The sequence below is a fragment of the Macaca nemestrina genome, chromosome 4 (assembly GCF_043159975.1).
Source record: "Macaca nemestrina isolate mMacNem1 chromosome 4, mMacNem.hap1, whole genome shotgun sequence".
NCBI lineage: Eukaryota > Metazoa > Chordata > Mammalia > Primates > Cercopithecidae > Macaca > Macaca nemestrina.
Genome location: NC_092128.1, coordinates 153772378 through 153788263, shown reverse-complemented (window position 1 = coordinate 153788263; position 15886 = coordinate 153772378). Strand labels below are relative to the sequence as shown.

Genomic DNA, 15886 nt, shown 5'->3' with positions numbered 1-15886 from the left:
TTCAAAGCCTGGATCCGACAAACTTCACTCCCCCAGGCATGGGGGAAGGCCAGCTCAGCTTCCTTGGCTGCTTTTCTGGTCAGGGTGGGCTCAGGGAGCCCAGGGAACCCAGGGTCTCCCTCACTGGGCCGGGCCGGCTGCTGGCTCTGGGGAGCCTCTGGAGAGCCGATCCTCCCCTTGACAGGCCATTTCCAAGGCAGAGGGCCCAGGAGGGAATGCGGGCCCCCCAGCACCCCCGAGGCTTTGTCCAGAACACACCACCCTGGGGACCGGGCTCGGCGTGGGAGACGTGCTGTGTGTGGAGGTGGGCGACAGGCAGCACCTCTGCGGCCCCCACCCCTCGCCCAGCCCCCATCCTCGGACAAGCAGGGAAGTTCTAGATGCCACTCTAAGGGTGGCCTACTTGCCCAGAGGGGCTCATCTCCTGGGACAGGTCTGGAGGCAGGAGGTAGGGCCTTTTCTGGGTCATGTGAAGACATCTGGGGCCACCTGGAGAAGCCCCTCAGAGGCGTCACCATCCCGCCCCTGGCAGAGCAGCCTCCTCCGGGCACACCCAGTGCCAGCCGCCGTTCAGGAGGGGCTCTCCAGCTCCACTCCTGCCAGTCTCAGCTCTGGAGGCTCAGAAAAGGAAGTGTCTCGCTCAAGGTCCCCGGGAGCACGGGGCAGCAGGGCCCTGCCCTTTGTCCTGAATTTCTCTGCACCGCCCGCTTCATCTCTGACAAGGAATCTGGCCTGCTGCGCCCCTGGCAGCCCCTCCCTGGCCTCCCAGGGCCTCAGGACCAAGTCCAGAGTCCTCCCAGGACTGGCGAAGCCTCCACATCGCTCTTGGGGGTGGGGGGCAGTGCAGGGGCGCAGGGCTCCGGAGAGGAGCAGGCAGAGGCTTCTGGAAGCGAGCTGGTGATGGCGATGTTATGAGGGCCAGGGCCGGGCCCAGGATAGACGCTTGGGGTGTGTGTCTGGGATGAACGGCGTTTTGCTCTTCCAGAGCTCTGCTGGCTGGTGTAGGCCCTCCCTGCCCACTGGCTCACAGCCACCCAGATACAGGGCCAGCACGCCCTTGGGTACAGATGGTGAACCTGAGGCTCGTCACGGGTCGCCCGCAACAGGGGGTGTGGGGCAGGTTGGGGAGGTGGTGCTGGCTGGAACCCTGGGCCGAATTCTTCCACCTGCAGGCCCAGGACCCCCATTTTCCTTCCTAGACTTCCCAGCTGGGTCTGCAGCCTGGCAGGGAGGATGTGGGATGCAGGAGGCCCCGTTGGGCTTCATCAGTCGGGCTAGAGTGGACGCCCAGCTCTGGGGAGCCCAGCCCAGCCTCAGTGGACCCCAGAAAGCCCTCTCTGCTCCACAGGGTCCCTGTGAGTACAGAAAGGCTGGGGCAGGAGGAGATGGGGGCAGGAGGAGCAGGGGGAGGTGGGCGTAGGAGGAGCAGGGGAGCTGGGATTAGGAGGAGGAGGAGGAGCTGAGGCAGGAGGAGCTGGGGAAGGAGCAGCTGGAGTAGGAGGAGCTGGGGCAGGAGGAGCTGGGGAAGGAGGAGCTGGGGAAGGAGGAGCTGGGGCAGGAGGAGCTGGGGAAGGAGGAGCTGGGGCAGGAGGAGCTGAGGAAGGAGGAGCCGGGGGCAAGAGGAGCTGGGGAATGAACATCTGGGGCAGGAGCAGCTGGGGCAGGAGCAGTTGGGGAAGGAGGAGCTGGGGCAGGAGGAGCTGGGGAAGGAGCAGCTGGGGCAGGAGGAGCTGGGGAAGGAGGAGCTGGGGCAGGAGGAGCTGGGGAAGGAGCAGCTGGGGCGGGAGGAGCTGGGGCAGGAGGAGCTGGGGCAGGAGCAGCTGGGGAAGGAGGAGCTGGGGCAGGAGCAGCTGGGGCAGGAGGAGCTGGGGCAGGAGCAGCTGGGGCAGGAGGAGCTGGGGCAGGAGCAGCTGGGGCAGGAGCAGCTGGGGCAGGAGCAGCTGGGAAGGAGGAGCTGGGGCAGGAGGAGCTGGCCGGGATGTGGCACCATTCCAGGGGGAGGGATAGGTGGAACGTGCTCCCCTCTGCGCATATCCCCAGCCTGGCCGGGCCTCCTTCCCCTCTGCGTCTCTTGGCCAACAGCCAGGCTGTCCCCTTCCGGGGGCCCTGGGCTCTCTCCTCCGTGGGGTCAGCACGCACGTGCTTCCTCATCAGCCCATGATGTCCTCTGCTGTTCCCAGCCTCCCCTTCTCAAATGCAAATACAATCCTGTTCCCACAGCTCTCAGGGCAAGGTCCCCCCCAGCCTGGCTTCTGTGTCCCTCCTGAGACCTGTCACCCCTGCCACACCTGACCCACTGTGTCTGGCCACCTTGGGGCCCTTCCCATCCTGGAGGTGGGCCCTGCTCCCTTTTCCTCTGGAAAGAGGCTGATAGCTCCCTGGGCCTGGAAGACACTCGCCTCCCCACCTGCTCAGCCGCAGCCCCGACTGCCTTTTCTGGGAGACCAGAACTGCTCCCCAGTCCTCCTAGTGTCTGGGTCTAAACCACCTGTGTCCCCACCACCCTGGAGGGGAGCCCTCGGCTGTGGTCTGCCCCAACCTTGGGTTCTCTGCACCTAAGCCAGTGAATATTTGGTGAGTAAATGAATTTAGGGTGGGTGAAGTGGCTCATGCCTGTCATCCCAGCACTTTGGGAAGTCGAGGCGGGAGGATCGCTTGGGGCCAAGAGTTTGAGACCAGCCTGGGCAACACGGCAAAAAAATAAAACAAAATTTAAAACTTAGCCAGGTGTGGGAGCATATACCTGTAGTCCCGAGTACGGGAGGCTGAGGAGGGAGGGTCGCTTGAGCCCAGGGGTTCAAGGTTGCAATGAGCTATGACTGCACCACTGCACTCCAGCCTGGGCAACAGAGCGAGACCTTGCCAAAAAAAGAAAAAGAAAAAAAAATTATTTCCTGGCCCCAAAGATCCAGTCCTCACGAGCTTAGTCTAGTTGCAAACAGACAAAATAAACCCTAATATAGTCCGTACAAAGTGCCCTCAGGTGCAATAAATACTAAAAGACACAGACGGGCTGGGTGCTGTGAGATTACAGGGAGGAGGAGCTGATGGTGAAAAGCTTCTCAGCAGAGGGTCATCCGGGCCGGCTCCACAGGAAGGACATTCCTGGCAGCAGAATCGGCACAGGCAAGGGGCCAGCTGGAGGTGGAGGAGGCATTTTCCACAAAGGCCTGTGGTCAGGGGTGTGTGGCTGGAGGGGAGGCCAGACAGGGCAGACGTGGGGTGCCGCGTGGAGGTGCTGATGGGATCCAGGGTGCCACGTGGGACCTGAGCATGTTTGTGGAACAAAGGGCTGAGGAACGGCTCACCCCGGTTCTGGACTGAGTCCCCTAGTGGCAGTGGGGAGGCAAGACAAAAGCCCGGGACCCCAGAATCAGTGGGGCCAGAGGGAAATGAGGCTACTCTATACTTTTCTGTTTTTCTTTTTATAATGTGTTAGATATCTTTTTTTTTTTTTCTTTGAGATGGAGTCTCCCTCTGTCCCCCAGGCTGGAGTGCAGTGCGTCTCCAGCCTCCCAGCTTCAAGCGATTCTCTGCCTCAGCCTCCCGAGTCGCTGGGACTACAGGCACCTGCCACCACGTCCAGCTCATTTTTGTATTTTTAGTAGAGACGGGGTTTCACCATCTTGGCCAGGCTGGTCTTGAACTCCTGATCTCATGATCCACCCGCCTCGCCCTCCCAAAGTGCTAGGATTACAGGTGTGAGCCACCACGCCCAGCCAGGTATCTTTTTTAAGAAACAAAATGTGACTGTAAAATAGAAATGGCCCGTGGGAAAGAGCCAGGTGAGTATGTGAAGGGAGGCATGGGAGTGGGAGCATCCCTTAGGGTCAAAAAGGGAGGAGCCTGGGGCTTAGGAGGTGGGAGGATGAGGCAGGGGCTGAGATTGGGAGGCCGCTGAGCTTGGCGGGAGTTTCTGCAGGCTGAGGCTGAGTGGTGAAGAAGGCCCTGGTTTCATTCTGGGACAGTTCAAATAGAAGAGAGGGGGAATTTTCCTTCCCCACAAAAAATTATCCTTCATGGCCTGGTGGCTCACACCTGTCATCCTAGCACTTCAGGAGGCTGCGGTGGGAGGATCCCCCGTCTCTACTAAACATACAAAAACTAGTTGGGCGTGGTGGTGTGTGCCTGTAATCCCAACTACTCAGATGGTTGAGGCAAGAGAATCGCTTGAGCCCGGGAGGCGGAGGTGGCAGTGAGCCGAGATCGCACCACTGCACTCCAGCCTGGGTGACAGAGCGTGACTCCGTCTCAAAAATAAAAGAAAAAAAATGAAAACATTAGCCAGGTATGGTAGCTCACACCTGTAGTCCCAGCTATGTGGGAGGCTGAGGCTGGAGGATCGCTTGAGCCCAAGAGGTCAAGGCTGCAGTGAGCCGTGATTGTGCCACTGCACTCCAGCCTGGGGTGCAAGATCTTGTCTTTAAAAAACATAATAATATTTAAAAAGTATCCTTCAGAAAACAGGGAGCTGCCTTCTTAAGTCCTTAGAAAGTATCTCATTGCATGAGGCTCTCAATTAGTTTATTTTGACAGCCACACACTGTATAGGAACCGAGGGAGGCGTCTGAAAGCTGGGAGCAATGTGTATGGAGGTCGCCTGGCAGAATCCACTAAAAAGATGTCAGAAATAAATTTAACTCAGATTAGTCATTTTTCCAGGAGTAGAACCTCACATTTGCAAGCATTGGCTGTCTTTGTGAATCAGCCTTTAAAACGTTTAAAAATACAGCCAGCAGTTCCACTGTGGAAACGTGATCATAAAGTCACTGCCACCTGGGCCGCCGTCCTCAGGTCCAGCACACTGGCACTTGTGGCTTGGGGAGAAATGCTCAATCATGGCACACCCTGTTCAGATTTTTTTTTTTTTTTTTGAGGCAGAGTCTTGCTCTGTTGCCCAGGCTGGAGTACAATGACGCGATCTTGGCTCACTACTGCAACCTCCACTTTCTCTGGTTCATGCAATCATCCCACCTCAGCCTCCCAAGGAGCTGGGACCACAGGTGTATGCCACCATGCCCAGCTCATTTTTGTATTTTTGCAGGGAGAGGGTTTCACTATGTTGTCCAGGCTGGTCTCAGATTCCCGGATTCAAGCTATCTGCCCGCCTCGGCCTCCCAAAGTGCTGGGATTACAGGCGTGAGCCGCTGCACCCGGCATGAGCAGATTTCTCAGCCGTCACGTGGATTGCAAACAGCTTAGATGGAAGTGGAGATGTCGTGCCTGGGAAACTGTGTGAGAGGATCCAAAACATGGGGACGAAGCTGCTGGTGCAGCCAAGTCCCGGGAGCACCACCAGAGGCCTGCTCCTAGACCAGTGTCTTCTTTTAGCTGTGACTTTAAATATGCATGATGTGTGACCAAATTAACATATTAATTATTCACAGGTTGGCATCTGACACTTTCGTCCACACCTATATAAAGCTCATACTTTCAAGTTGGCTAGACGGGTTTTCTTTTCTGCTGTCTCTTCTTTGGAGAAGTGGAGCCTCACATAGCTCAGGCTGGCTTGAGCTTCAAGTGCGCGTGCGCATGTGTGCATATTTGTGTGTGTGCATGTGTGTTTTATATGTATGTTGTGTGTGTTTGTGTGTACCTGTGTGTACGTGTGTGTGGGATGCAAATTTGTGTATGTTTCTGTCTTTGCAGGTGTGTTTGCAGGCATGTTTGCATGTGTTTGTGTTTGTACGTGTGTGTGTGCATGTCTGTGCGAAGTGTGTTGTGTGTATCTGAGAGTGCATGCATTGGTGTGTGTTGATTCTGTGTGCATTTTCAAGTCTGCATTGTTTCATGTGTGTGCGTGTGTTTGTGGGCATACGTCTGCTCATGTGCAGGTGTTTGCACATATGTTGCATCGTGGCGTTTTGTGCGTGCATGTGTCTTTGTGTGTGTGGACATGCAGCAGTCTGGCATGTTCAGGGGTTCGGTTTTGTCTTGGAGCCTGTGGGAACTGTCTGGTGGAGTCACCTGGCCTCACTGCAGATTGTGGCAGCAGAGTTGAGGGCTGCTGAGGGTGTAGCCCCTGTGGGGCCTGGTGAGAATGGGGAGGGAGACAGGGATGGTCTCTGGGTTTCTAGCAGGGACAACCACGTGGCTTGTGATGTCATTTACTGAACAGGGAGCAGGGTCATGGGGGAAGATAAATTGAAGCCAAGCCAAGCTGAATTGGAGGCATCTGGGATATGAACATGCGGACGTCCAGTGGATGATCCAGGCAGGTCGGGGTGTTGGGGACGGAGCCGTGGGAACACCCATACTCAACAGGCAGAGGGTAGGACTGGGTGCCAGAGCAGAAGAGAAATCCCGAAAGCAGGGAGGAGTGATGAGGTGGGAAGGGTGCACTCCCGGGTGAGGGTAGCGGCGAGTGGTGGAGCAGTGAGCAGAATGGAGCCAGCAGCCCACAGCGTGCTGGCTGGTGGGGGAAATGGGTGTGAGAAGGGAATGGGGTGGGCGAGGCTGCAATGAGCGGGAATCAGTCCCCTTTGTATATCTTATGCGAGCTGCGCCCCGGCCCACCCACTTACACCCTTCCCTGCTTTCATTCCTTTGCAAGCCGGGCCTGGGAAGGGAAGGGCTGGTGGGGAGGAAGCCCCCAGACAGGGCTGCCATGAATGGCAGCCGCGGGAGCCCTGGCAGCACTGGACTCTCTCCTTTGAATCCCAGGCTGCTCTGGGGTTTCACTACCGAATAGCTCAGGGGCACCCCCTCCTCTTATTCAGAAAGGCACACAGCACCATGGAAACGTCCCCAGGTTCCTGAGGCAGGCCCCATCTAATGGGGCTGGCCCTCGGGGCTGTCGCTGGGCCTGACTCCCGGGATCCAAAGGGGAGGTGCTGGCCAAAGGCCATTAGCTGGCACCCATGCAGAGACACGCCACCCTGTTCCGCAGCCCGTCATTCATATTCCAAGCCCGACAGCAGTGCTGAAAGGAGCGAGGGATTCAGAGGCTTACTTCTTTTTTTCTATGTCCCCCGGGGACCTTGGAGGAATCTCATATTTAAAATCGTCTTGGCAAGAGCTTGTGGTGACTCTCACTCGGTCTTTGAGGAGGCCCTCATGTACTCAGCACATGCCTGGGAACGCCAAAAACTAGCGGGCTGGATGGGGAAGAGGAAGAGGGTTCTCCCCGTGTGCCTGTGCCTGTGTGCACGGATGTCCACGCTCACATACTTCCACGTCTATCCATACCCCGGCCCATGGCAGGTGGAGGCCTGAGGTTGGACCTTCTCTCTCCTTCTCTCGCCAGCTCTAGCTGAGAAGCCCCCACAGGCTACCTCCTCTCTGCTGGTGGGTCTGAACCCCTCAGGGAGATCACAGCTGGCAGCTGCGGTGGCAGCGAGCTTGCAGCAGGCGAGTGCCTGGTGCACCATGCTCTCCAATGCCACAGGCTCCTTCAGGCCCTACCAGCTCCTCTGCAAAGTGCAAGTCTACAAATGAACCACTTGCCAGGACAGCACACAGGCCATCGGGGTGTAAAGATGGGCTCGGGGCAGGGCGCAGTGGCTCACACCTGTAATTCCAGCACTTCGGGAGGCCAAGGTGGGAGGATCGCTTGAGGCCAGGCATTGGACACCAGGCTGGGCAACATAGCAAGACCCTATCTCTACCAAAAAATTATTTTATTTATTTATTTATTGAGACGGAGTTTTGCTCTTGTTGCCCAGGCTGGAGTGCAATGGCTCGCTGCAACCTCCACCTCCCAGTTTCAAGTGATTCTCCTGTCTCAGCCTCCTGAGTAGCTGGGATTACAGGCGTGTGCCACTACACCCGGCTAATTTTTGTATTTTTAGTAGAGACGGGTGTCATCATGTTGGCCAGGCTGGCCTCGAACTCCTGACCTCAGGTGATCCACCACCTCGGCCTCTCAAAGTGCTGGGATTACAGGCGTGAACCACTGTCCCCCACCCCCAAAATTTTTTATATTAGCCAGGTGCACACCCGTAGTTTCAGTCACTTGGGAGGCTGAGGTGTGAGGATCACTTGGGCCCAGTAGTTCAAGACTAGCCTGGGCAACTCAGCAAGACCCCATCTTTACGGAATTATTGTTATTATTATTATTTGAGACAGTCTTGCTCTGTTGCCCACCCTGGAGTGCAGTGGCGCCATCTCAGCTCACTGCAACCTCTGCCTCTTGGGTTCAAGCGATTCTTCTGCCTCAGCCTCCCGAGTAGCTGGGACTACAGGTGTGCGCCACTATGCACGGCTAATTTTTCTATTTTTAGTAGAGACAGGGTGTCACCATATTGGCTGGACTGGTCTCAAACTCCTGACCTCGTGATCTGCCCACCTCGGCCTCCCAAAGGGCTGGCATTACAGGCATGCGCCACTGCACCTGGCCAGAAATTTTTTAAAAAGTGGTTGGGCGGCCGGGCGCGGTGGCTCATGCCTGTAATCCCAGCACTTTGGGAGGCCGAGTTGGGCGGATCACGAGGTCAGGAGATCGAGACCATCCTGGCGAACACAGTAAAACCCCGTCTCTACTAAAAATACAAAAAACTTAGCCGGGCGTGGTGGTGGGCGCCTGTAGTCCCAGCTTCTAGGGAGGCTGAGGCAGGAGAATGATGTGAACCCGGGAGGCGGCGGAGCTTGCAGTGAGCGGAGATCGTGCCACTGCACTCCAGCCTGGGTGACAGGCGAGACTCCGTCTCAAAAAAAAAAAAAAAAAAAGTGGTTGGGCATGGTGGTGCACACCTATAGTCCTAGCTACTTGGGAGGCTGAGGCAAGAGGATGGTTTAAACCCAAGAGTTTGAAGCTGCAGTGAGCTATGATTGCACCACTGCACTCCAGCCCGGGCAAGACAGCAAGACCCTATCTCAATTTAAAAATGTACATATATTTCCACACACACACACACACACACACACACACACACACACACACACACGAGATCGATAGAGAGAAAATGGGCTTGGGCAAATGCCAGAGCCAACCTCAGTAAATATGGAGGCTTCAGACACACTCCACCCAGGATTCAGAGCCCCAGGGCAGGCAGCCACAAGCGCGCAAAGCCACAGATGCACCCTGTCCCATGCAACAAAATATTGGAAAACAAAACCCAGATATCAGCTCCTTCTGGTTGTTTCCATCTGTGTTTGATTCTTCAGGAAATTATTCTTTCCCTGCTCCTGAAACAAAAATGAAATCACATGTGGAGAAATAACTGCCTCACGCACGGACATTTTTGTGTCCTCACATCTCAGGAACTGAAATTCGAGGGGGGACTGGGGTGTCAACAGATGTATCCAAGTTCACGTGTGGCGGGGAGCTGGCGGCGGGACTCGTCCCTCCAGCTGGCTCCCCAACCCCAAGCCTACACGACGACCACAGCAAAATGCCAGAAGCCCGGAGAAGCGGGGTTTCTGAAGCACATCGTTTGTGCAGCCTGAGCACATGGAGCAGGAACACACCTGGAGGTAATTAAAGGGACAGCTTCACGGGCAATCAAGGCGCCCTGAAAAACAACTTTTTATTTAAAAGGCCAGTAATGAGAATAATGAGTTGCACAAGAATGAAAACCGTATCCCTTCCAAAAGATCTGCCTATACGTTCTGTATAAGATTAGAATAATTCTAAATACAAAATGCCGAAGACCAGTGGGTCCGCTCCTTCCTCTCCCGAGCCATCTCGACAGTTTCGCCTTTCAGCTTCCAGACGTTGTTTCTGTTGCTTTTGAGGGTGCTACCCAGCCGTGGTCTGTACCAGACAGGGTAGTTGGCACAGCGTAGGCGCTGCCGGCAGGCCCTTGGGAGCTTGGCGAGGTGGGAGCCTTGAGAAATAGCTGGCTGGGACCCATGGCGGGGTTTGTGTGTCAACTCCTGGTCCTCAGAGAATCCCTGAGCCACGTGTGAGCAAGCGCTGCTTCCAAAACCAAAGGAGGAATTTTGCCATTGTTTAGACGGGTTATATTAGAATCTCATTCAGATCTTAAAGGTTATTGGTGCTTTCTGCAGAAGGTTTTTATTCCTCAAAAATGCAGCCGAGCTTTGCTGTGCTTATCTTGGTGGATCTGAGCTAGGTTGGGTGATCTCTTCCTAATTCAATTGGCTTTTTTTTTTTTTTTTTTTTGCAAGGAAGGGGGTTTCTGGTCTGTTGGAGGGATCAAGGGCATGGTCCTCACGTCTCTTGTCAGGAGACAAAAATAGACATTCAGCAGACAGACCACAGCCAGAGCGTGCGACCAGTGTCGTTTGGCTATTTTAGTCTCTTCTTAATACACAGACAAATGAGCAAAGAAAAAGCTACTTTGTCCAACACTGGGCCCTGGGTTGGAGTTTAGCCCTGCTTGGCTCTGCCCGCTAGTCTCATAGTCAGGTCAGTCACCCCATGCCTGGGGAAACGGTGGTCTTGGCGGTCTTCTCTGGCCCTTCCACCTCTTCTCCCTTGTGGGGACCACCCCAGCCCTCTCCCGACTTGCCCAGAGGCTGCACGCCTCTCTGGCATCACAGTCCGCACAGAAACTGGCTGTAGGACTCCACTGAAATCTCCCCGGTGCTGGCTTTGTGCCCCAGGCACACCCACCTCACTTCTGCCTCCTTTCTGCGGGTTTCTGGCCTCTTTGGTCCCAGCCCCTCCCTGCACTCTCCCTGCAGCTGTGTCTGGTGGGTGACGTGAACCAAGGGACACCCAGGGTCATGGCACTACCTGGATTCAGTTTGGTAATCCTCGGCCATCTGTCCCTGGCTTCTGAGCCTGGGGCCTCCTCCTCTTTCTCCCCCTCCTGGATGAGCAGGACACACTGGGGAGACAGCGTCCTACAAACGCCTCCTAAGAGCTGTGCCCTGTGCCAGGAAAGCTTCCCGTATCTCCAAGGATGTCCGTGGAGCCCTCCAGCTGGTGCCTCTGCTGAGGTCTGAGGGCAGCAGGAATAGGCCTCGGGGAGGAGGTGGGGGCAGGACTCTAGGGGAGAGCACACCTCCGGGGAGCTGCACCTGTGGCTCACCAGCCCCCTGCACTGGGGCCAGCTTCAGCCTCAGCAGTGTCGGCTCAACAGGTGTGGCTGCTGTCAACACAGTGGGGCCAGGCCCTGGAGACGGACATTTTCTGTGTCTCCCTGTTTAAAGAGCATGTGATGGAGAAAGAGTATGTTAGTTTAACGCTGGGCTACCTAACAGCCTCTGATAGCAGATACAGCTTTGCTGCCGTTCTTTAAGTTCAAGGTGATGTGGAGGCGTTGCAGCGACAATCAGGACACCCTGAGCAACACGTGCCAGACAATCAGGACACCCTGAGCAACACGTGCCAGACAATCAGGACACCCTGAGCAACACGTGCCACCGTCTACCCCGAAGTGGTGGGCGGGACCTGCTTTGGCACTTAACCCTGGGGCAGAGGTCCCTTTCATGGGGACTCACGCTCTACTTCCAGTCTCCCCCGAGAGTTGTCTACTTTCCTAGGCCCTGCCAGCAGCCCCAGCAGCTCCGCCCAGCCTACTCCACCCATGGCTCCAACAGCCTGGCCCAGTCCATGGCTTGCCCCTCCCATGGCTCAGTTCCGTCCATCCACAGCTCACCCCTCCCATGACTAGGCTCCGCCCACAGCTCACCCCGCCCATGACAGGCCCTGCCCACGGCTAGGCCCCACCCACAGCTACCCCTCCCATGACTGGGCCCCGCCCACATCTCACCCCTCCCATGGCTAGGCCCCACCCATGACACCCCTCCCATGGCTCCATGGGCTTCTCTTCCCCTCCTGCCTAAGTTCCCGCAGGGCCAGAACCCCTGGCCCCCAGGCCCTGGGGCAGCCGGCAAGGAGGCCTCTCCGCTTGGTGCTGTCTCCAAGGAACAAAACCACACTGCAGTGTTCCAGGACCACAGAACAGCCGGGCGGGCTGTCCCCAGCAAAGGGGACTGGTGACCAGCACTGGACACTGGGCATCAGCTGAAGACACAGGCTTGAGAATGCATTGCCATTTACCCAGCGAGCTTCAAGACAGATGCTGGCTTTTAACAGAGCAGTCCAGCTGCACCAGAGGAGGACATGGTGGTTTATGTATGGAACATTCTCCGCCAAGCCCGAGGCAGGAACGCCCTCTCCATACCCGTAACCCAAAGCTCTAGGCCACTGGTTCCCAAGAGTGAGCATGTCCTGCAGAAACAGCTTGGTTTAACAAGAGGGAGCAGCTGCCACAAGAGAACGGAGGGTCTCCCGCAGCGAACGTGCAGGTGTCTCACTTTCTCAGGGCTTTCGAGGTAGACTGGCTCCTAGGACTGCAGCTTGGAGCTGGCAAGCAGGGATGGCTGGGACAGAGCCCCAGGGAGTGGACCCGGGAGGTGGGGTGAAGACAGGGGTTTACAGAGAGCCTGTGTCAGTTACACAGTCCATCAAGTTACCAGCCAGTTCAGTGAAAAAAAAAAAAAATGGACTTGACAACCCATAGACCAAGTAAGGAAAAGACGTACACAGCCAGGACCCCCGCTGACTCAGTTCCACCCCCTGTAGAAACAGCGCCTAAGTGGAGACAGGAGCCAGGCTGCGAACCGCAGGGTGGGGCGGGTCCTGCACTTTGGGTGGCCCCATCCCTGACTGACTGGGAGAGGACAGGCTGCACTGGGGACACCTGTGTCCTCCTCCCACAGGGCAGATGGACATGCAGAGCCTCCTCTCTCTCTTCCACAAGCCACTGTGTTGGGGCCATCAGCCTTCTGACCGCCGTGGAGGACGCCCCAGGGTCAGCCTGGGTGAATCAGAAGGACGCCATGCTGCAGAAGAGGTGCCCAGGGGTTAGCCTGTCCCTGTGGCCAGAAGCCTTGGGAGAAGCCGTTGGCTGTGTAAGAAGGGGCTTTCTAACATTGGGTCTTTCCTGAGACAGCAGCCAGCCCTGGCAGGAGTCCCCACAGGGGTGCTGTGGAGATGTGGACACCAGGCCCGGGCTGTGCAGGGGTCTAGATGCCCCTGAAGGCCCACCCAGGTCTAAGGCTCTTCCTCTTGACGCCGCAGCAGGGGCTAATCTCACACACAAGCAAGAGATGGGCACTGGACACTGTGCACTTCCCCCAGGAACTCCTTCCTAGGCCTCTGCAGCTGCTGCCTTCAAGGACTCCTCCCAGGCCTCCGCAGCTGCTGGCTCCCCAGGCTCCGCATGCCCAGCCCAGCCCAGGCCAGCAGTGGAGCTGGGAGTGCAGAGGCCGCACACATGGGGTGATGGGGACTGTCCCAGACACCACATGCAACACACCCCAGCACGAGCCTGTGCTCTCCCTTGGAACGGCGAGCCTGCCTCCTCACCCTCCTCTCCTCTCCTTCCCCGGGGTGGCCCCACAGAGGCTGAGACACCCGCTGCCGGTTTGGGAACAGACATCACCCTGATGTTTTCAAAAGCAAGTGTGATGCCGCTTTTGTGGTTATAATTTGGAATTAAAGAGAAGACTTTGTCTCCACAGTGACAGAATCCAACAAACTCCTTCCTGGGAAGGGCAGCTGTGGAGGGCGCTGCTCCAGGGGTAGCGAGGGTGACGGGAAAGGACGGTGTGAGCAGGTGGGGCATGGCGTACGCTCATTTGGGGACCTGGGTGTCTTTAGCTCCTCACTGGCTTGGGACATGCCGTGTTTTGCTGTGGGGATGGGGGGAAGCCGGTCTCACACCTTCCTAAGGCACAGCGGGGCGCCTCTGCCTGGCCTACTGGGCCGAGATCGAAGCAAATCCTGGTTGTCGTGGGTGTCACCAGGAAGAGCAGGCGTGGTGTTGGCGCTAGCTGTGGATAGCAGCTCCTCATGGTCAAGGTCATGGGCAGGTGGCGAGGTGGTCAGATAACATGTCACTACAGGGCTCCCTGGTGTCCGCGAGCTCACAGCAGACGTGTCTGTCGCCACTGAAAACTCACCATCCGAGCTGCAGCTGGAGACGAGGGAGATGCGAGCCGCTGGCCCTCCCCGGAGAATAAAGTAAAGGCATTTGGGTTTCCTTCCACAAACAAAAGCACAGAGAGACGATGCAGATGTTGAGAGGTTAAGTAGGTATCATTCTTCTCCTAACACGACAAATTATCTTTCCAGTCGTGGCTCCTATGTCCTCAGCAGTGCTGCCATCACGTCATGGAGACAGTGACGGGGACCTAGACTGGAAAGTTCTTCGTGGGCAGAGATGGGGCGATGACAATATCGTCGGAATCATCGGAGTTGACGTCATCCCCAGGTGGAGGTGCCACGGACTGCGGCCCTGCGGGAGAGGGGTCTGTGGAAATGAACCACAGGGAGACGGGTCAGCCACGCTGACCTCAGGGGCTGACACCACGGACACCCTTACACTGTCTGGTCTTCCCCGGCGGGTAAGACGGCGGCTACCCCCAGAAGCAGTAAGCCATGGGGCACACAGGCCCGCAGGACCAACTCACACACCTGCCAGAAAGCCTCACTCTCCTAGCCTTCACACTCAGCTCTGGTCACCATTCCCCAAATCCAAACTCCTGCAAAAGCGGACATTTGCCAGCCCGGAGGAACCTCGAGTCTGCGCCAGAGGAATTCCCTGGAAGTTGTTCCCACAGCAGCAGCCCAGGAGTCCGGGGCCTGGCCGGGCGGCTACCTGTGTGTAGGAGCGTTTCTGCTGGGTGCAGTGGCTCACGCCTGTAACCCCAGGACTCTGGGAGGCCGAGGTGGGAGGGTGGCTTGAACCCAGGAGTTCTAGACCAGTCTGGGCAACACGGCGAGGCCACATCTTAAAAAAAAAAAAAAAAAAAAAAAAGCCAGCTTCCCTGTTAACTCGCTGGCCACTGGTATGGAAGGCAGGAGGGGGCAAGGCACGGATCGCTGTGAGCCTGCAAGCTGCTCGGCCATTCCCCTTTGGATGCTACTTCCTTCATAAGCATCTAGAGTGTTCAGAACTCTTAATCCACTCTAGAATGGGAAGCCACCTACAGACGGGATGGGGGTGGGTACCAGAGCTGAAGAGGGGACCGGCCCTACCACACCAGCAGCCCCAGAGCTCCTCGCGAGGGAGCCTGACTCTTACTGCCTTGAAAGATGAAAGTAAAAAAGTAACGAACTGCTGATGTGAGATTTTAAAAAGGGAAGGAAATGGCAACTCGGCCATGCTGCAGATACTGTAACTGTGTCAGCTTTTTTTTCCTGCCACTTCCAAGAAAATTCATATTAAAGGGGAACCTTACGAAATTTAAAAAAAGTTTTCATGGTGATCTTCAAAAACAACCAATCAGCTTAAACAAAAGCTCGATTTCTACTTTTCACAGAGACATTTCCTTAGGTCAATCAAGCTGAATCCCTGGGTCACTGGGATGAACTTGCCCCTTCAAAATCACTTGCGTTTAGCAAGAGAAAAGGGCAGCACCAAGGCCCGCTTTAGCCCCTGATCAAAGCCTCTAAAGGTCGCCAAACGCAGGGTCTGGTGAAGCCGGTGGAACAATGGAAAGCCTTTTGCAGAGCCCGAGAGTCACAGGCCGGCCGGCGGCTTTGTGTGTCTGCACATTCTCCCCGAAACCCCACGGGGCTCCTCTTTTGGTTGAGCTTTACAAATGGAGGTTTTGGAGCGAATAGCAAAGTTCAAAGTTTTCTAGCTCTGACGAAACTAGGTTAAAAACTGACTGAAAAGAAGAAAACGTGATTTCATATGTGGCATTTCCAGGTCAAACGTGGTGTATGGTTCTTAGCTCATGCAGGAGACTCTCTCAGACACAGCCCCTAGCAGGACCCGCTGGGGAGGGAAGGCTTTCGGGCTCCAGGTCTGATGTGGGCCCCAAAACGGCCTCTTCCCGACTCCGTGTCATCACAGGAGGGATCTCCTAGGAAAGCAAGGCCTCGGCCCACCATGGGCCCCCACACTTACTGGAGTGGTGCTGGGGGGCTGCCGCCTCCCTGGGCCCGTCCTGAAGGGACATTCTCATTAAGGCGTGTGGGTCCCGGGCAGGCCTCACCCTTCCTTCACCCCCGGCCTTC

The 15886-nt window shown here is 56.4% G+C and overlaps 1 protein-coding gene across 7 annotated transcripts in view; it reads right to left on the bottom strand.

The window, feature by feature from the left end:
• Positions 1-9431: 9431 nt before the first annotated feature.
• Positions 9432-15886, bottom strand: part of LOC105483394 (IQ motif containing E) — a 54920-nt gene continuing 48465 nt past the window's right edge. For 6 of the 7 annotated variants that reach the window (XM_071095431.1, XM_071095432.1, XM_071095427.1 and 3 more), the window contains one exon: positions 9432-14171. In XM_071095431.1, coding sequence (XP_070951532.1) covers positions 14053-14171 — 119 coding nt within the window. In that variant the 3' untranslated portion in view covers positions 9432-14052. The remainder of the gene's footprint in view (positions 14172-15886) is intronic. The other variant, XR_011622638.1, reaches the window with a different exon arrangement.